Below are 21,840 nucleotides of genomic sequence, written 5' to 3'. Positions count from 1 at the left end.
GCAAAAAAGCCTTTCTCATTGGAGCTCACCCACCATTTTTTTAAGCAGATGCTTCTATCTTGTCAGTAACCTTAAGGTCAGGTTGGAGAAAACTCCCAACAGATGTCGTAGGTGTTACTATAGAAACGGGGATATTTTTATAGAAAGCATGTTTTGTTGTGTGGCGTCATCTTGTGTTAGCGAGGGATTGATGCAGAAGAGGAAAAAGATAATGACCCTCTGGGATTGCCGAGATGAAGTGTTAAAAGAGGAGTGAGGAGGAGGAAACGTTTCATGCACAGTATTTTGACTGATAACTCATACATCGTTTTTTTTTTTTTGATCGCTCATCATGCTTGATCTTATTTTCACTTGCATGAACGCACGTTCTGGCGGACGAGTGCATAACCTCTGCTTCATTGAAATTCAAAGGTCTGCTTTGAAAGCTCTCACTGCCCCCCTGGTCATCAAACAGAAATAACTCATTAGAATAGTGCTGCATGTGTCTAGCCCCCGGCGCATAGTAACCTTAACCACAAGGTGTTCAGGGCGGCGTGGTTGTAAAGGCACCTTGGCAATGTGTCTGTTTCAGAGCAACAGAGGGACGGACGCTCGGCGAAAATTATGGACAAATTGACTGATGATCCGGGCGAGGTTTTGCATTTCTTTTGGTTACCAACCATGCTGCAAAAACATCAAATGCAACAAAACAAAGAACAAAATTGCGACAGAATTCATTGACACCTGGCTAATACGGAAAATGCATGCAGAAATAAAAGGCATTCAAGCCTACAAAAATGCACAACAGAAATTCAGAGATATGTTGCAAAAGAAGATGCAACCAAATTTGGAAATGTCTGACAATACAATCAAATACCGAAACCTACAAATATAAAAAAAAAGCTACCTAAGAAAGAATTGTTCCACAAATTGTTAAACACAACCACTTCAGAATAGGAATAGTAAAAGATATAACCAAATACAAAATTGAAACACACGGCCGAAAATATGTTGAAACGTCCTGCAAAAGCCGGAAACACTGCTTCAAGGAAGAACATGTGATTTAATCCAGTAGACGATGCCCCCTGAGCACCAGCATGAAACCAAAACAAACTGCTGAGTAATACTGAAGCCTCCGCTCTCCTCCAGCGACACACCTCCAACCCTCACCAACCTCCACATTGAGTAGTTTTGTGCAAGCGGTGGACAAAGTTGTCCTTGGCTCGAGCTGCAAATTGCCGGCAGCCCGCGTGGTTGTGTTAGCGGGCTAACGTTAGCACACAAATATGAAAAAAAAAGTGCTGCGAAATAAAGCAGGGACACTCTACAAAAAAACACAGAAAAACTGCTAAATAAAGAATCGGGGTTCAACATTTTAAAAAACAAAATTAATACAAAGATGTTTTGAAAAACAGAAAAAGCAACCAGATATTGAAACTTTTTGAGTCGGCACCAAGAATCACTAGTCTGCTAGTTTTTTACCCACTGACAATTTTCAATAAACTGTGCTAATCTAAGAGTGTTTTCTTGCTTTTAGACTAGCCAGTTAAACAGAATTTAGATTGATGTTTAACTGGCTATAGGAAATTAGTCGACTGGGAACGTGCCAAACAGAAAACATCCCCTAAAACATAACTTTTAAAATCGTGTATCGGCGGCCCGCAAAAAACATACAAAACAACCAAATAGCAAGCAAACCAAGCAGTCGAGATATTTGCAGCAAAAACAAGGATGTACAGAAAATAATTTAGGGGTATGTTCCAAGCATTTATTGTCTGAATGTTCCCACATATATTTGCATTTGTTATCTCAACTTCTATGCAGTGCTATTAATCTTTGGCGCAAAGGCGCAGTTCGTCGGTTACAGTAAATAAACACAACTCTCACTCTTACTCATGCAAACCCTGACCTCCTGCGACGCCATAAACGCTAAATCTTATCTCGTTATAGATCTATGGCAGCTACGTCTCTGCTATTTTATCTCCTCGCGCTGGAAATAAATGATGCCTATCAGTAGCCTCGATGCTCGTACAACACGCACAGGACAAGGCGTTTGGAGTGTGTGTGTGTGTGAATCATAAAGTACAGTGGAGAGACAAGGAACAGTCAGGGGGGGAGGGGAGAGAGCGGGATAGCTAAGGTCAATCTTGCCCTTAGTGTGATTTATTGGCACATTACAAGGCTAACACCAGTCATGCGTGGTGTGTGTGTGTGTGTGTGTGCATGCGTGTTGTTTGTGGTGTGAGAAGCAGGTGTGAACGTCGAACGGGGCGAGCAGCTCGTGCACACACTCCGTGTGTCCGCGTCTTTCTGGATGGTACAATCTCTAGCGTTTTTTTTTTCTTTTCTTCTTCTGCTTAACGACAGCCTTGTTCTTTATAGGTGTTCTCTCGGCCGTGCCATAACTCTCCCTCCATCCCTCCCCCTCCTCCTCTTCCTCTCGCTCTCTATTTCTGCGGTTCTCCCTCACTCCCCACGTTCGGACAATTTAATCAAGAGGGCCGTGCGCCCAACGGACTCCCTCCTTTTTCATCACGCCGTTAAACTCTCTGGGGAGAAATATAGTTTTATAGGGTTTCTTTTCACTCTGTCTTTTTCTCCCCCAGCACACTGTCTTCTCCCTCTCTGCACTCCCCCTCTTTATTTATCATCTATCTCCTTTCCCCCCTCCGCCCTCAGATATCACCATCCTTCTGTGGCGGCTTCCCCTCTGGTCCCCCCACCACCACCACCCCTTGTTATATGTCCCTCAGTCTCTGTGTAATAAAAGGCACAACGCAATCAAATCTCCTCTAATCACAAGCCAATAGGCCATTAGCAACACAGCTCCACGTTATGAAACGCAAAAAGGTAGCATGTAGGATTTGCAATAAAGCGTGTGAAGCGGGGAATGACTGCGAGAATGGAGGCACGGGTGGTAAATCAAAGCAGCGTTAATTGAACACTTCCATCTATCACAAATTGTCAGGATCTAGTTAGCATGCACAACATCTCCAGACTTGTCATTTATGCGAGTCTGTGGCTGGTGAAAATTGGTTTTCCAAGGACTGGATCCTGATCTCAGACTTGTGTCTACCATTACGCTTAATGTGCTCCTGTAGCGATGTAAGCTAATGCCCCACACCTTGACTGTCCATATGATGTGATTATGAACGAAAGGCATGACTGTGGGAAAAGGGTTGCAACCAGATTAGGGCGCAAAGCGAGTCATTTGTAACTTTGCGAGCGCTGGAAAATGAGATTCTCTTTCAAAGAATTCAATTGTTTGCCTTCTGCCTCCTTGAATTGATCTCTCCCTGATCATTATGCTGCTCTTACTGGCAGGTTTGCACACGCACACACACACACACACACACACCCCTTTCCATCAAGATACCTGCTGAAAGCTTGTAACGATCCATCAGGAGAAGGGAATGGACCTCCGGTTTGCCTCTTAGCTGAGGAGGAGGAGGAGGAGGAGGAGGCGGCTAGCAGGACTTCACACGTACACACAAGTATAAAAAGCAGTCATGCACTAAGTAAGCAGTAATGACCGGATATTGCATGGATGTCTTAACAAAACCAGCTCCAGCAGAGAAATAAAGACAGATGCTACACGAATACACATAAAAAACTGTGCGCACACACACACACACACACACACACACACACACACACACACATGCTGATGCATTCCAGATATCCAGCCGAGCCTTCAACCAGATTTATGTGCTTTTGGATAACAGGCAGTGGATCAAAAGCACCCTTTATCTTTAAAGTAACAGATGCATTTTCTATTAATGTAAAAGTGATCTCATGACAACAGCAGCAATCAATCTGCATGGCCTCATAATACTGTTAGGAGGCCCTTGGGATATGATTTGCTACTTGGCCCCCATTGCCCCCCCTCATTGTGAACAATGTGTAATTTCCACACTGCAGACAGGCTCCTTCATCATTCATTCCCATTCAAATAGTCAACCATGAAAGGGTGCACAAAGTGTCCTTAAAATCTAGGGCTCGACCGATATGGGTTTTTGGGGCCGATACCGATATTATGGAGAGAAAAACATCCGATTCCAATATATTGCCCGATATCTTTTATAGATCGATGTATGATCTTAAGAGATAGATAGATATAGATGTATTGTGTTTAACCCTCAAATTATCAAACACTTGTGGAACAGACAAATAAAAAAGACAAGATGGCCACTCAACTGGAAAGTAACTGTTCATGTTCATCATGTGCATCACCGCTTGAAACTCTGGAGCCATATAGCGCCCTCAGCTGGTGAAAGAGAACTTCTAGTGTAGTAAAATGATACTCAAATTAAAGGCTATTTGACTGGTGAATAAATTTAGTAATAATATTAGCAGATACCGAAAAGTCACTTGATGTGCTAATATCGGCAAATTATCGGGCAAATTATCGGCTGGCCGATAAATCGGTTGGGCTCTAGTTCTCACTAGGCTTTAAGGCACTAGCCAGTAAGCCCGTCTCGGTACTGTTTGATTGACTGTTTGAAGCAATAAAATGCTTCATATTATACTGTATTGTCCTCGCCTGATTCGTCATGTGTCATCTAAAGCTTTACCCGTTTCAATATTCAGCAAAGGCCAAACAGTGCTTTAACCTCCTACGAGGCATCACAATGATTACAAACTAATGACCTGCTGTATGCACCTCTGCCTTGTTTACTGCTCACAAGAGCCCCACGGCGAGTGGGCCATATCACCCACACAAGCAGTCCTCAATAAGCAGTGAAATTATGGCCATTAGAGAGGTGATGTTTTTATAGCTCCTGGAGGACTCTCAGTGACAACAGCAACAGCAGACACAGCGCATGGTCTAGTTTGGTCAGAGTCACGGTTGCTTTTTCATGATTTTCCCCTAAAGGAGGATCTGAAAGGACAAAAAAAAGCATTTCTTCCACAAATATTTAAAGTAAACGTCTTTAATTCTATGTCCCTAGAAGACAGAGATCTCAATTCCACTATTCCACTGCTTCAAATCCATCTCCATTTGGTGGACCCATTACCCTGCATCTCCTACTAACACCATGACAGTATGAGATATTCAGCCCCGCTCTGAGTGCATGAAAACACTCTTGCTTTTGGGAATCCATCAAGGGAGGTTGTGGCTCACTTTGGTCTCGGAGTCTCGTCTCAGAAAGCCAAATACCCCTGCTCCTTAACGTGCCTCTGCTTCTTACCTAGAGCCACTCTGGCTGCTGATGCGTCGTAGTTTATCCAGAAGGAGACCCAGGAGAGGATGGTAATCAGGATCGATGGCATGTACGTCTGCAAGATGAAGTAGCCGATGTTCCTCTTGAGCTTGAAGCTGAGAGACAGTCGAGGGTAGGCACCTAAAGGAAAGACGAGATAAAGGTGGAAGCAGGGCATTTCAATCTTTTGGTTCAGTAATTACATTTTGAAGGGAGGGTTAAAGGTCAGGGTACTTACAGTTATGCAGCATTAAAATTTTGACAGTTTAACTTATATTATTCATAGGAGCACACAGGGACACCTTGTGTTTTTGTTTCAGTTTCTATGACAACTCCAGCAGCATGGGTTGGATTTATTGCCATGGTAACAAGAATCTCCTTCACTCGCACAAACACACACACACACCAGCTCTTCAAAACACACACACACACCGAAAGACACACACAAGACCCTTTCCCTATTTGGTGATGATGTGACACAATATTCAGAATACTGATAAAAATTCCTCCTACATAATTCGCATAATGTTTCTGGGGGATTCAGCATTACTAGAGGAATAATAGCTTTATAAATGACTGTAGCGGAGCCTCTGATGCTTATGTCAGAAATTTAAAATAGCATTCCCTCGCTGCAATCTTTTATGAGACAGCATTTCTGCCGTTACCTCTCCATAACCTGAAAATCAAACAGAACATGTTCCTGCACATATAAGGCCGATGCATCATCAATCTCCCCACCCATGCCCCCTTATGGATTGAATCTACGGGTAGTTGCTATTTGCCCCCACTATACTTAGCCATTTTTTTTCCATTTTCATTTCAAATTGGAAGAGAAGTGAGGGCCATTAGTCTGTCATTTTCAATCCGTGGGCTTCAGCGGAAAGCTACTTGGTTGTGAGCGTGGATCCAATCTACTGCACTTCATGTTTGAGCTTTACTCTGAAACATTCATCATGATCCCCGTGCCAACAGTCAGTTAGATCTCAATATGCTATTCTAAAGGTCCAAGCTGTTCATCAAATACTGTTAACTTCTGAAACTGCTGCTCACTGACATACGTGGCATTTAAAGGGAGTAGCAACGAGTTTGTAACCAGAGCAAATACATGGACTGTACCATTTCTGTCTGGATTGATTGAAATATCTCAACAAACATTGGATGGATAGCCAAGAGAATTGGCAGACTCTTTATGCCAAGAGAATAAGGCTCAACAGTGTAGTTCCAGAAGTAGAAATCCCATTGATTGTCTCCATAGTGGATATCATTAAAAGCCATGATGTTATAATCATCCAAGCTAAACTTACAGTGAGCTACCTGTGTGTGAAACGATGGTATATGCTACTGTAGGATACAGAGGTTCGTATAATATCTATCTCGTTTTAAGAAAAAAATTGTTTATTTATGATATCGGGGAAAAGAACTACACTACCAAGATCAAAGAGGAGCTCGCTGTTACCATGGCAATGTTTCCCGCCCCGCGCGTAATGCTAGCAGGCCAGCAGGTAGCTAGCTCACAGGAAATGTAATTATAACCTTGTTATGCCGCAGTGAATGTAATTGATATATTCTAACAACACAAACTACAAGGTATAACAACACTTGTATGAACAGTACAAACACTTTACCAAACATGAAAGTTAAATTTAAGAAGAAGCGATATCAATTGCAATGGATTGTGGGATGGGTAGTTCCTCAACTCAGGAAGAAAATGATATACACAGTTGTGTGCCTTTGCCCTTTTCTACGTTTTTCAATGCAGTTCTTGAGCCCAATCAAATGTAGCCTACAATATTCACAAGTAGTGGGGTAGCTGGTTGTTTTGGTTCCAGACTTCAATCTTTTGATATAAGGATTTTGAGAAATGTCAATGGAGGCTTTGAATGGGAAAATGTACTTCCGGAGCATGAGTCATAGAAGAAGTGGGCAGTCACTGTTGAGCTCTATGAATCCCAAAGTTGAAGACACTAGAAAGTTAAAGTTTTCCCTTATTCTGTAAAATACTTTGTACAAACAATTGCTCGGATCTCCATGGTGTCTAGATAATGCTGACGATCCAGCAGCATTATCACAGCGCTTTTCATATTTTGCTGTCAACACCAAGTGGGGATAAGGTTAATGAAAAACCTGCTTGTATAAACTTTTTTTTTTAAAACATTGCAGAATATAGTGGTTTGGGTTTTACATTTTGATGAGTAGATTTTGTTTTGGATTAAATATAGAAAGAGCTTAGGCAGCTTGAATTAGCAGCATAGCTGACACATTGGAACAAAGACAGCAGCACTCAAAGGAAGGAGCGGGGACAGGGTAAAAAAAATCAAGGTAAGGATTCAGGGAAAACAAATGTGCCAAACACAATACATCATTGAAGTCCTTCAGAAATAGACTGTGCCATAGCCGCCCCAAATCTTTATCAAACCCAATGCTGTTAAACATTACCTATCCCGTTTGAAAGCTTAAACACTAAACTGCTTGGCAAAGCTCAGGTAGTTCAGCTGCTAGCTCTGATAGTTCAGCTGCTAGCTCGTGTAATTAAGCTGCTAGCTCGGGTAGTTCAGCTGCTAGCTCGGGTAGTTCAGTTGCTAGCTCATGTAATTAAGCTGCTAGCTCCGGTAGTTCAGCTGCTAGCTCGGGTAGTTCAGCTGCTAGCTCGTGTAATTAAGCTGCTAGCTCCGGTAGTTCAGCTGCTAGCTCGGATAGTTCAGCTGCTAGCTCTGGTAGTTTAGCTGCAAGCTTGGGTAGTTCAGCTGCTAGCTCCGGTAGTTCAGCTGCTAGCTCTGACAGTTCAGCTGCTAGCTCGGGTAGTTCAGCTGCTAGCTCGTGTAATTAAGCTGCTAGCTCGGGTAGTTCAGCTGCTAGCTCGGGTAGTTCTGACAGTTCAGCTGCTAGCCCTGACAGTTCAGCTGCTAGCTCGTGTAATTAAGCTGCTAGCTCGGGTAGTTCAGCTGCTAGCTCGGGTAGTTCAGCTGCTAGCTCGTGTAATTAAGCTGCTAGCTCGGGTAGTTCAGCTGCTAGCTCGGGTAGTTCAGTTGCTAGCTCGGGTAGTTCAGTTGCTAGCTCGGGTAGTTCAGCTGCTAGCTCGTGTAATTAAGCTGCTAGCTCGGGTAGTTCAGTTGCTAGCTCGTGTAATTAAGCTGCTAGCTCCGGTAGTTCAGCTGCTAGCTCGGGTAGTTCAGCTGCTAGCTCGGGTAGTTCAACTGCTAGCTCGGGTAGTTCAGCTGCTAGCTTGTGTAATTAAGCTGCTAGCTCCGGTAGTTCAGCTGCTAGCTCGGATAGTTCAGCTGCTAGCTCTGGTAGTTCAGCTGCTAGCTCTGATAGTTCAGCTGCTAGCTCCGGTCGTTCAGCTGCTAGCTCCGGTAGTTCAGCTGCTAGCTCGGGTAGTTTTTATGTTTGATTACAGACAGTAAAAAAAACAACAGAGATATTTAGGAAACTCAAAAACAACTCATTTCCAACCAAATAATAAAGCTGGTTAGCGGTAAAGCATGAATTTTATATATGCTATTCCGTATTCCTCACATTAGATGATGCTTCTATAGTTTGCTTATGGTAAACTGTCTGGCAGCAGTGAACAAAGTCAACACACTTTATACATTCACTTCATTACAGTGTGAATATGAGAACAGATTGTCTCGGGTCTTAAAATATCCCATTCACTTTATTTCGACGCATCCTTTAATGGCTGCTTCTCCAGCCTAAATCTGAGCGGTGGCAAATGCAGAAGTGGTTTAAGAAAAGCGGAGGCTGAGGTTTCACTTGTGTGGGTGTCGAACTGTACTGGCTGTAACTGCTACATCAAACATGCGCGAGTGGGTGGAACACCATGTGTGAGGCCAAGGAGGAGAGGGACAAAGAAGAGAAGAGAAGAGATGGAATACAGAGATGATTATGAAAGTTGAGTGGATGCTACCGTTCATTAGTAGAGTCCGGGAGGCCGTCTGGGGTAGACAGGAGTCGTGAAGTGTGGGAGGTGTGCTGTCTCTCTATTTGTCTGGTTTCTTTGTCAGTTTTGTCGCCCTCATGACAGGGTGTTGCAGTTGCGCTTTGTAATGCATGAGAGACTGTGCTTGTAACCACTGGCAGTTTTGATCTGCTGACAAAACCTGTCTTTGACGGAGGCACTGACCCAATGTGTGTTCATTCTAAGGCTGTCTGGTTTAGCCACATCCAAGGTTTTTTCTGTTGTTTTTACGCCCCATGGAAACCAAAAATACAAGAAACTGTCTTTGTCAGCTCCATTATAAGCAGCTCAAGTCAGCATGGTTTGAGGTTTGAGATTAGAAGCTCTTTTCTCAATAGCAATTCCTCCATTTTCCCCACTGTGTTGTAACTCCTGGATACAAGCTCTTCAATGAAATGTGAAGGGACATACAAGTCCCGGTGTGGACCTAAATATGAGATGTCTCTCACTAACAGAGTGAAAACCAGAATCTCCCCCCTTAGGGATTAATAAGTATGTAATTGATACATCATGAGTTCAAGGAGAGTTCTGTTGCTGTATCACCATTCAAATAAAAGCTGAGCATTCTTCAAGGACGGGACGTTGTCATTTGTGTATGCGGTGTTATGCTAATTCAGAAAATTGGACTTTCATGGCTATTATGAAACGCTATTAACCAAGCATTTCTTGTTTTCTAAAAACCCGCAAATGTGAAAGGAAATTTCCAAGGACGGTTTTGTCAAATTGTCGCAAAAATATGCATAGAAATTGAATATTTAAAATTGTCGGCCATATCAACAATGTCAAGTTAATCAACAGCTATATGACTGTGATGAATGCATACAATTAATGTAACCTTACACTGCAACGCTGTCTGGTCAGGCAGGACACAGATAGTCTATTTACACACACAAACAGGCAGAGTTTGTTTGTATGCTTAGAGGTGAATAATTGATGGCGTGTGCCTCATTTTGCATGAATATATGATGCCCTGAATGCTGGGCTGTTTCTGTCAGAGAGCAGGGTAATTGGCATCCAGCCACACCTCTTACAAGCAAGAGGAAATGATACACTAAAGAAGAAGAGGGAGGGGGGAGTACAAGATGAAACAGTGGATGAGAGAGATACTGAGAAGGAAAGAAGGGATTGGATAAAGACAAAAAAGGAAGAGGAAATTAAAGGCTGGCTAGTGGCACATGTAATGGAGGAATGGTGGTCATTAGCGAGGCTTGCGGGGAGCCTTTTGATGCGCTTCACACATCCTGCCAGGAGCACAGAGAAGATCACTGGACACTAAACTTTAATAGCCACTACCCGCAGGGGACATGCCACTTTTCAAAAACAAGTGCACTCTGCCTGTATGTGTGAATCACATGCAAGTGTTCCAGGGACACCACATGTACTGTACACTGTGCGCTGTGTGCAAAAGGTTACATTGCACCCTCATGATACATTTCTGCACACTTAATTGAATGGACGTCCATTGCTGTTGCTGGTCACTGTAGCTGCAGCCCCTTGAATCTCAGATACACCCTTAGGCCCCGTGTCCACCTAGCAGAGCAGTGTTGGTCATACAGCGGCCGTTGTCAACAGGCTGTTGTCATAGAGACGGGATGGAGTGTATACCCTGCATGGCTTTAATGAGAAATGATGGTATTGATACATATCACACACTCCGGGTGTGGAGAAGCTGCCCCTCTATACGAGTCTCCACTGACCTGATTATATGGCAGTTTGTTTAGGGAGCGTCAATAAAGTTCCATATCTAGGTCTTAACGTATAGGTAACAAATCTGGTTAATTAACAAGCCGGGTCCATGACACATATCAAAAACAAAGTTCTCTGCATAGATCAGGATACACTAATTAATCTTCTGCACTTGTCTTAATTAGCAACACACGTGAATACCAGCATGAAATATGATCATGTTTGACTGTGTTAACGCGTCACCATGTCGTCTTATTAACCGCCCCAAGAGATGGAAAGCTTTACAGGAAAGGTCCGTCGTGTGGCTATAATTAACACTTGATTGATGTGTTTCACAACACCAATTAATCACGATGCAGTGCACATCTTTCTTCTATTAGCATATGCTTCTCTTTTTTAAAAAAAGTCCAGAGGACTAAAGCAGGGGAGGGATGATGTGCCAAATAAGACATATTATAACTGCCCATGTTTTTCTTCTTCACCGACGCGCTAATCAGGACAGAAGATCGAGAATTTTCTGATTGGATCATAAATGGGCTAAACAGACAAAAACTAAATATGCAGACGTTTCAGGATAAAAACAGTTCATGTGCTCGTTTACATTACATCAATGCTAACACTTGCTTAAAAAAAAGGCTGTCCATGAACTCTCTGCAATCTTGCTAGTTGAGCAGCTTAGCCTGCGCTACACATGCTCACTGATACAAGCGCATGACTCCAACTGAAGTGTCACTGTCACTGTTTGCAGCATATGTTGTTATCCTTTGCTGGACAGAGTATACCCACTTCTCCAGGCCCCAGATGTATAATGGACCTCATCGTCCATGGTCACTTAGAATTATTGCGTTGAATGATTGCTACAGCGACATTTGGCTAATGTCCGCATGCTAGCCAAACCAATAAATCCAGGGACACCCTCGGCGTTCATTTCAGGGTCAGGGACCGCCTGACACGGACACAGTTTGCTCTGTAAATCACCGCAGGTTGACAGCATATCATTGCTGCATCACTGCATCAACTGCTGTTACTTTAGGGGACGCTTCAAAGGCTTCACGTTTCCTCACATCAACCCAATTAGAACCACGGACAAACACAGGTTTGGCTCTGAGGATTTCAGATCAACAGATCTGACATAGGCACTAATTTGTTTTTTGTTTTTTTTTACAGAAATTGACACTAGATATGAACTAAATCTAATTTGAAAGATTTTATATTTTGGTATGTCCTGTGTTTGGGAATTCTGTTGGTGGAGGGTAAAGCTTAGCAAACAGCACATTGCAGGAGAGTATTTACCTGTGGAAAAGACTACATTTCTGGACACCAACTTGTAGTCGACAATGGAGAACTGAGGCAACTCGATCCGCGTCACCCCGGTCACAGCCGACTCGCCTCCCTTCCAGTAGAACTCGATGTCGTCTGTGGTGTAGCCATCTGCACGAGGAGAAACACACACACATTCACCAAGGTGTAAACCATCTGTCTAACCCATCACTGGAGACCAAGATATGCAGCGTTGCTTACCATCCAACTGGGCTGTCATTTGGAAAAGAAATTGTTTGAAGTTGCTTCCAAGAACCAGACGTTGCTTTGGAAAGCAAGTCAGTTGATAGGTCCACTTGAGTTCACAAAAATGTCAAAATAATTCCAAAATAGCCGAAATACCATCTTATCCTTGAAGGCACCTTTTTGGCTTTATTGGAAACCGTTCAAAACAGATATAATAAACGAACTGTTAGAAAAGATTTCAGCCGAAATCCCATCATGAAACCGTGTTTTAAGAAGTGGCTAAAGATGAACTTAACCTACAAGGACACCAACAGCCGACAGGATCCTTGTGTCTCGTTATAATCCTAATCCTTGTAATCCTTTTTAGCAGAGCGATAGTGTGCCGGATGTATCAGGTGTAAATCAGTCACATATCAAAAAAGGCTCAAGTGAGCCGCGAAGCCGCACTCTGGATGGGTTGTTGAGAAACCATAACCCGTGCTGATATTTTGTTGCACAGGCAATAGGTGTTTTTTTTTTTTTTTTTTTTTACTTACAGCTCTCTATCTCCAGAGTGCAGTTCTGTTCGTCCAGGGGATACCTCCTGAGATCCATCATACATGCTGCTGTTGTAGTTATCCTTTAAAAAAATAGACACAAGAAAGGATGCAAGAGAGGAAATTTAGATACTTTTAGACTTTTGAGATTTATACAAATTGTATTCAAAGGAACATTGATCAGAAGTTAGTAAGCAAGGGTGAGGCAGACAGAAAACAACATTAGGTAATGTGGGAATGCAATTAGATAGCATCCTTAAGTTGTGAACATTTGACTTTGTCTTATCATCCTTAAAGGAAACTGAAAGTCCATTTGTCTTTACACTTAACCTCCTCTGTTGGCTTCATCCTCCCGGAGCCAAAAAGCATCTTAAAATACGATGATGGCAGCTCCAAGGTAAAATGCTGACAATGTTACTGTATTCATAATGATACTATAGATCACAGATAGACATGCAGTACACTCTGTCTTTTTTTAAATCAATTACTGTCTCCCTCAACAAAACTGGCAACCCTCCATACAGTGATTAAGTGAAATGATTGTACATAAAAAATCATATTAAGGCAACACATTTTGGCAGAGTTTAGTGCTTGCTCATCTGAACTGGGTCATGAGGAGGTATCCCTTTGTTTATCAGATGTATGAGCTCAAAACGGATGATGCTCAGACAGTTAAAATAAACAGCGACGAGAAATGCAAATTTAAAATGATTTAGGCTAAGTCTGGCCTGATTAAAAGCCGGCTGCTTGGCAGTTAGCCACTGAATGTTGTGATTTAGTAAAGACTCAGATGAGGCTGTGGAAACTCATTACTTGATATTATACAGCTGAAATTACAACAGCAAAACATTCAAGTCCGCAAGAAATACAAAAAATACTGTTATAATTGCATACACCCTGGATTTCCCTTTACATGAGCAACCTTTCACATGAAGAAATTGTGTACAGAGTCCTTAAGAGGACATGGGTGAAAAAAAAGATACATTTCTGGTGGGCATGAGAAACTATCTTGTACTCATGAGGCAGTTTAACATGTACTCAGAGTATTGGGGCCAATGTTAAAGTATTTTTTTTCAAGATTAAAGTCCTACATTTACAAGGTTAAATTACTTAATTTTTGATATTGAGTTTGCATATCGATTATTATTAAAGCCGATAATGTTGGCCGATATTAGCATATCAAGTGACTATCAGTAAAGGCTAATTTTATCACAGATTTGCCCCAATCTATCTATCTATACAGATCGAAGATAGATCAGGGAAAGATATCGGCCAATATATCGGTATTGGATTTTTATCTCTCCCTAATATTGGTATAGGACCCAAAAGTCCCATATTGGTCGAGCCCATATTTTATATTTCTCTCTTATTCTAACAAATGTGTACACTCCTGAATAGGAAGAAACCCATTTCTTTTAAGATCTTCTCTCTAACCTTCCTAACATAGAGTCAAACCAATCAAACTATATCAGGGCTTAAATTGCACTATTAGCTCAAAGCTAGCTTACCCTTCTTTCAGTCTCTCAATAGCATCAAAATCTTTGCAAAATCAACGTTCTGTCCGACCAATGTAGGTAGCCATGTAGCTTCCTTTACCCTACAGGTATACTTTAGCTTTTAAAGTCAGCACTGTCCCCACTCCATTTCTCCAACATTTTCCTCTGTGTATTGTCGTAACAGACCCAGTGTTTTGGTGAAACGGTTGACCCAGTAAACTGGCGATTTTCAGCCGAATGTGTCCGCTGATGTTGTAGTTGTATCAGCCAGTGACCACTGAACAAGTCCTTAAATATAATATAATGTATTTAATAAACTTAAAAAATACAGCCATGAACACATTAGGCTAAAACTCGCCAGTTTCCAGGGTCACTCTTTGAAGTGTAACAGTTTTGCTGGTTTTCACATCGACTTCTAAAATGGAACTTATATGTTGCTAGCTAGTTTGACAGACATGCCAGTCATACAGATGTGGGTAATTGTGGACTTGGCATCAGCATGTCTCTAAAACGTTCTGCCAGTGTTGTCCCTGCTGCTGTGTTGACTCGTAAAAGGAGACCTTTGCACAAAGAGATGCTGTATGCAGATGACCTCCTTCTTTATATCTTAGACCTATTGCATACCTCAGTCATAACCTGTAAACTTGGCAGCCTTTTTGGTGTCAAGTTTTGAAAAGGGGCATTTTTTGGCATATACTATAGTGCAGTTAAAATGTAAGTACTGTAAATTAAAAAGAACAATGCTGTTGGCACTTCCGATGCCGATTTTATGGAATTATCTGCCATATTCTACAGTTTCTGATGAATCAAAAAATTTAGAAAATTGAAGGAAGTCCAATCTCTAGTATTCTAACCAGCTCAACTAAATAAATGTGTGTTCTTTAAAACCTTCAAATGAATCCGTATTCTGCATGATATTAAGCCTTACCTGACATACATTTATGTAACAGCTCATATCACAAACAACGCGTCACATGTCTCCCTCTCCCTTTGATCTGTTGAAAGCATTGAGTATCCCATAAGTAGCCCACAAGGCTAAGTGCTATGAACTCCACTTGCATAATCAAGCATGGCTGTATGAGTGTAAAGTATGAAGACTGGTAGAAACACAAGCATGCAAGTATATGCTTGCAAACACACACCCAATTTTTTGCTTTGCACTCATTTAATTCAAAGCATGCATCCATATTCATAGGTCGCACTTACTCTTCTAAACCACCTTGTCGAAAAGATCAATAGAAATTCATACCAAAGGGCTTTATGGAACAAATATCAAACACCAGCTGCAGGCTCGACAAAGCATTAACGCCCCAAAATGTGTTTGTCACTTCCCTTCAATGGTGATCTCTGACTATGCTCCCCTTCTTAAAAAAAAATAAATGCAAGGGTGCCCTTGAGCTTCGCACATAATCCTTTGGCTGTTCAGCGGCCAGCAGCAGACAACTGCCAAGTTCCCAGCTTGGCCGACTGTGGTGCCGTAATAGGGCTTTAAACACGTAGAATTAACTTGAAACTGCGAAACCTAGAACACATTTGACCTTTTGATTCACTCAGATGCATGGCTCGAACAATGCACATGTCTACTGGAGGAACATAAATGAACTCAACTGAGGCGGTATACCAGGAAACATGGTATATAAATAACACTTAGAATATATTCAGATTACATATATTTCAATGTACGAAAGCTTTAAAACATGGTAAAAATCAACAGGTTAATTGATTAAAACAAAAGTTATACATTTTTGTCTTTTTTGGGGGGTACTATTTCAAAGGTGTTGCCATGAGTATTCAAGCAAGGCAGGATTTTGTCATTTAAAAGTTAAAAGCAGAGTAAAAACTTGATACATCTTAATACTTTCGGAATATCTCAGTGTCCCTTCTCTCTTCCTTCCTTTACTTGTAGAGATAAATGAATGTGCAGTGATTTATAAGCCGTCAAAACTAGAGCCTGACCGATTTATCAACCAGCATATAATTTGGGTCGATATTGGCATATCAAGTGACAATCGGTATCGGCTGCTTTTATCGCAGATATGAATCGATATTACAAGATTTAATCACCAGTCAAAACATTTGATCTTCCTAATACCGATATCGGCCAATATATCGGTCAGGCCAGAGTCAAAATGAGCTTTTTCTGAAGAAAATGAGCATGAAAAACAAAGCAGCTAACAATGCTAAGGAAAATGCAGCCCACAGTACCAAAGCAAGAAGAACCTAAGAACAAACATGTTTACAAAAGACCATGCGTTTCAAAATTCACCTGAGGCCGTAGAGAACTGTTCCATCTGGATGCAGGCGGATCATTCGGTTCTTGACCGTAACTCCATGGACGAAAGACTTCTTGTCATTCAGGAAGTACGTGTCAGGAACCCAGAGCTGGTCGGCAACCCTGTTATCTAGTGTCAAGTTGAGGGGGATTCCTATATAGGCTAGACGCTTGTCCCTCCAGTACTGCTGGAAATACATGGTCAACGTGTAGTCCTATGGATACAAGCAGAAGAAAAGACACAATAAGAATAGGCAACATCCAAAACACACAACATGTATTCTAATAACAATATTAGGCACTTCAAGTCTCCTGCAAACCTCCAAGGCAAATGTTAACAGCTCTGAAATGCTTGCTCGGCCTGATCCCCACTGTGAGTGCTCCTAATATTTATACGACATGACAGCATCCTACAAGCTGGAAGGAGTGCGGGCCAAGTGGTTCATGCTCTGCAGCCAAATTCTCCGAAGTGCTTGGTGCCACCCCTCCTGGAATACAGTAACCAATACAGTAATGTGCAATTTTACAACAAGTGTGTGGGCAGACTGACTCATGGAGCGTCAGTGAAAAGTTTCATGGAAAATGTCATCAGATATATGAACAGTAGTGTATTCCCATAATAGATGCAGTAATTCATGAAGTCAAAGTTGACCTGTGATGGCGCCAAAAAGCCTTTTAAGCATGTGCTGCTTTTTCATTTAAATCAAAAAGGCCGTCTCTTGAGGTTTCCACTTTACAAATGACAGTGAAATTATCTCAACTGTGTTCCAGTCGGTTTTTTATGCAGATTTCTGTGTACAAAGCTCTGTTGTTTTCTCTCCATAAGGGACTCAAATGCAATAAATGCCTTAAGTAGTTTATTTAACTATCCTCAGATGTTATTCCCTGTTCATGAGTGTAATTTGTATTTCCCTATTCCCTAAACATAATCAAAAGCTGGTTGTTAAAACAGATGGTGTCACTTTAAACCAATACTTATATTCAGGGTTTTCTTACAGCTTTACTGGTATTAAAATAAGCTATTGGTGTTTGCTAATACTGGTAAACTCTCCTTTTATTATGTCAATCCGCTAGCTTTATGGGGCCTATTTGAACAATCCAAATTGCACGATCGATAGCATATAGCATTGAATGATTTAGGGAGTGTCTGACTACATTTAGCTAGTAAAGCGGCGCATGATCTGCGGGTTAAAAGAGGTTGAAATCAGTCTCTTGGTTATTCATACTGTAGGTGTGTTTTGGGCACAACATGAATAAAACTCAGCTCCTACATGTATCAACTTTAATAGCCAACCTTCTGCCCAATTATAAAACTCAATGTATCACTGGTATTGAACAGAGCAGTGGAACATTGCTGTTGATGTAATGTGCGGAGCAGATTTGTGTTGTGAACTCTTACAGGAATGCGCCTACTCAATAGCGGGGACATATTTTGCCTAAGGCAGCGTCCCAAAATGTTGTGTATGCAAGAAATACCTGGATGGATAGTAGATACACCAGAGTTTTAAAGTGCGACACGGGAGACCCCTCGTCATACTAAACCGCCCCACAATGCACTGCGGCTCTCAGACTTTCCAATCGCGTAGCTTGCCAGCTATCCAACTGGCGTCTTAAAATAAAAAATCTCTGCAGAAATACAATTAAACATTGCCAGACAATAGTCAAAAAGTAATGAATGTTTGCACATTGTTGTTGCATTCTATTTATGGGCCGACGGCTGCACTAGCTTGATGCCAGCTCATTGAACTAAGCTTGGACAGGAAGTATATCGCATGTTGCTAACATACGGGTTAGAATGCAGTAGATACATTTTGAGAATGTAGTAGGCAGTATGAAGTATGTGGCTTTGGACACAGCGATAGACTTTAAAGCTTTAGACCAGGTTTTGAGTGGTCACGATAGGAATGCATCACCTGAGCGCCCAACCACACCTCATTTTAAGATCAACACATCCTGTGGCACTAACATGGGTGCAAGTTGCTTTCAAGCTTGCTTTTTTGCTTGCTATTTTTTGGGGGTTCTTATACAGTAGTTTGACATAATGTTGCTTTTGCTTGTATGTCAAAAACATTTGTAAACCTGTGTTTTTAAAGTTGCTATATCAATAGTGTTAATATTATAATTATTAACCTGAGCGCTGGGTAAGAAAGTGACAACTGTGTTGTGTGAAAAATACCAATGACACCTAGGCGTGCAGCAGGAACCAGGAAGGGTACGGCTCACCAATGGTGGGAGCTTACATTTAATGGCAGTTTTTGCTTCAATAATGGATGCCAGATCCTGATTGGCTTTGGTAAACTCATGTTCCAGTTTCAGAGTAATGAGTGTTTTTCTTAGATGATAGGCATGTTAACAGAATGGCTTTAGGGAATGGAAATTTCCATCTTAGAAAACCAAATGACCATCAAACCACCGCTGTACTTTGCGCTAAGTCCTAATTAGCATATGCTGCAGGCTAAATAGGGCAATCAAAGGAGCAGAAACTGATAAATATTTATTACCTGCTAAGCAATAGTATGTTAGCATTGTCACTGTGATGCTTGCTAGCATGTTAAAATGGAGCTGGAAGACTCTGTACTGTTCACTCTGCAAGCACTTTTTGGACAATCTATGGTACTTGGTCCATGGCGCTTGGCGCATAAGCATGTGGGGCGAGGTCACGCCCACATTTTCAGGCGGTCCGGTATGGTTCAGTACAGTTCGGTACAGTAAACCCTGATCTTGCTTGCGTTTCCACAGCCAACCGTACCCTTGTTCTGTAAGCGGAGTTTAAGCCAGACGGAGGTAGCCATAGTCATAGTGTGACATCATAGCAGCCCAACACAGTGTGCATTTGCGTCATCTGACTCCACTGCTGTGTTAGCAAATACGCTGCCTAGTAAACCCCTCACCATTCAGTATCTAGCCAAATAAATACTGGCAAGGAGTATTCTCTAAGTCCAGCCATGAGGATATCAAACATTTTTTTAAGGCCGGTTGTGTAAGTGTGAAAAAGAGGACAATTGAAAAGATGACATTTTTTAAATCAGCCTTGGTCCTCGGAGAAGCTGTATGTCAGGAGAATGCTAACATACAGCTAAATGGTTAGCATCACAACTTTGTTTTGCCCTGATTCAAGTTGTATCCGACCAAAGCAAAAACCAGCAGCAAAGATTGAGGACAGGGCCCCTCCCAGCATGCCCATGCACATTTAATAATCTACTCAGTTTTCTCATTTTGTCTGCACCTTTCAGTCATTCTCTCTCTCTCTCTTCATCCCTCTCTCTCTTTCTCAGGAAATGCCACGACCTCCCCTCTGCCCGCTGTGGTGTTAAAAATGCAACCGGCCTGCAACAAGCTGGCACCGGGAAAGGAACACATGTCCATTGGTGCTGCAGTTTTTGGTTTCAAACCATATGCTTTAAATAGTTAAATTGTAGCTACATAATATATATATATATATAGTTGTCTGACTGTTAGTATTTGAAAGCAAACATTTGAAATTTTGCATTTTTACGAGATAGAGATGGATGAAATACAATCATCTTCATCGTGTTGATTCATCATCTACTGTGTATATTTCTACTCGGTGCGAGTGCTCGATGAATACATGTATGTTGTTCCCACTTTCGGTTAGCACACAGAGATGTGAACAGGAAGATCTTAGTCAGCACAGGATCCAGATTGGTCCCACAGCATGAACAGGAAAGATCACTGGCACTCAGCCATGACACATCTATGGTGGTGCAACCATGGCCCCAAAAAGCTTGGAGTCATTCTGGTTTTGCCAAAGCACCCAACACAGTGGAAAATAAAATCAGAGATATCGGGTGTTAAGACAGTTATGACCTTTACAACCGTCATCTTTTTATGACACCTTAAAACCAATCCTTTCAGCTGTTCTCGTTCATTTTTGCTTTTTATGGAGGCACATAAAAATGTAATGATTATGATACTCAAAAAGGTGCTGCAATGGTTTATGAGGGAAGTATGACTGTACTGTGATGACAACGTCAGGGCTGGTGTAAGGCTTCACATTTCTTTTGCTCTTGTTTTGAAAAGATGACATTTTTAAATCAGCCTTGGTGTTGGAGAAGCTGTATGTCAGGATAATGCTAACATACAGCTAAATGGTTAGCATCTTAGCATCACAAAGCAAGCCACGGCTGAGAGATCCATCCATTTGTTTTGTTTTTTGAGAAAGTTCAGAATAATAGTCAGGTCCGCTTGTTCTTGAACCTCATCATTTGTAACTAGTTTCTTGTAATTATTAATGCAAACTTCCTCAGGAAGTGAAAGTGTACGCGAGTTGTTAATATTAGGCGAAGCGAATGCCCCTTAAAACCTTTAAAAGGACACTAAGTCATTTTTATCCTCTCTCTCTCTCTCTCTCTCCCTGATTTCCATCTCTATCCACTGTCCTATCTCTCCAATAAAGCCACAAAAAGCCAGAAAATTGGTGTCCTAGTCTGTTTTTGCTTTTTCAGCATTTTGGAGCTCCACATACACACACAGTCAGACATGCACACACACACAGCGCTACGCTTCCCCCCTGTAGACCAGCACCTCGGAAAAAGTAGTAAAATTACCTAAAACTCTTTGCGTCTTTCTGGAGATAAATTAAAGAGATATAAATGAGCACCCTATAAAAGTGAAATGATGTTCAAAGCCTCTATTACATGCATTCTTAGCCAGCACGTTAGCCCAAAAAAGTGTTCCTGAGAGGGAATTCAGATGGCAAATAAGGAAGCAATTGGTGATTGTGAGATTATTTCTCTAAAACAATTGGTTTGGTTGACTGTTTTTTTTTCCAGGGTGGGAATGAATGAGGCCCAAGGTCGTATAGCTTAAAACAAACCGACTTCCCCGAGGTTAGTTAGTGATCCATCGTAATGTACACACGTCCATTTGTATTCTTCCTCGGCTTCATGTTCAAAATATAGGATTAGTTAATCTATAGGCAATGTGATGAAGAAGATGTACTCATTTTTTCCCTGTGAAAGCGCAGAGTTAGTCATTTCCCTCCTTTAACAGATGGGAAAATAAATCGCTGTTAGTGTCCTGTCGGGATTTGGTGACAGGAAGGGTAACAAATGATATCAATCAGAGTCCCATTAAAGCAAGTCAATGTGGATTGATCACAGCATGCGCTTTGAAAATAAATTACATTTGCTGGTGAGAAATCAGAACTGTAGACTTAGATCCCCCCCCCCCCCCCCCCCCC

General features: G+C 41.7%; 1 protein-coding gene across 3 annotated transcripts in view; it reads right to left on the bottom strand.

The window, feature by feature from the left end:
* The window catches only part of LOC132959389 (gamma-aminobutyric acid receptor subunit beta-3-like), a 44,856-nt gene that overhangs the window by 10,757 nt on the left and 12,259 nt on the right, over positions 1 to 21,840 (bottom strand). For all 3 annotated transcript variants that reach the window (XM_061032341.1, XM_061032339.1, XM_061032340.1), the window contains exons 4-7: positions 16,632 to 16,852; positions 12,870 to 12,952; positions 12,121 to 12,258; positions 5,172 to 5,324 (exon numbers count right to left, since the gene is read on the bottom strand). In XM_061032341.1, coding sequence (XP_060888324.1) covers positions 5,172 to 5,324; positions 12,121 to 12,258; positions 12,870 to 12,952; positions 16,632 to 16,852 — 595 coding nt within the window. The remainder of the gene's footprint in view (positions 1 to 5,171; positions 5,325 to 12,120; positions 12,259 to 12,869; positions 12,953 to 16,631; positions 16,853 to 21,840) is intronic.

This window comes from Labrus mixtus, chromosome 24, assembly GCF_963584025.1.
Source record: "Labrus mixtus chromosome 24, fLabMix1.1, whole genome shotgun sequence".
In the NCBI taxonomy this organism is placed as follows: Eukaryota; Metazoa; Chordata; class Actinopteri; order Labriformes; family Labridae; genus Labrus; species Labrus mixtus.
Note: the sequence above shows the minus strand (reverse complement) of the source record. Positions and strands in the feature narration are given on the sequence as shown.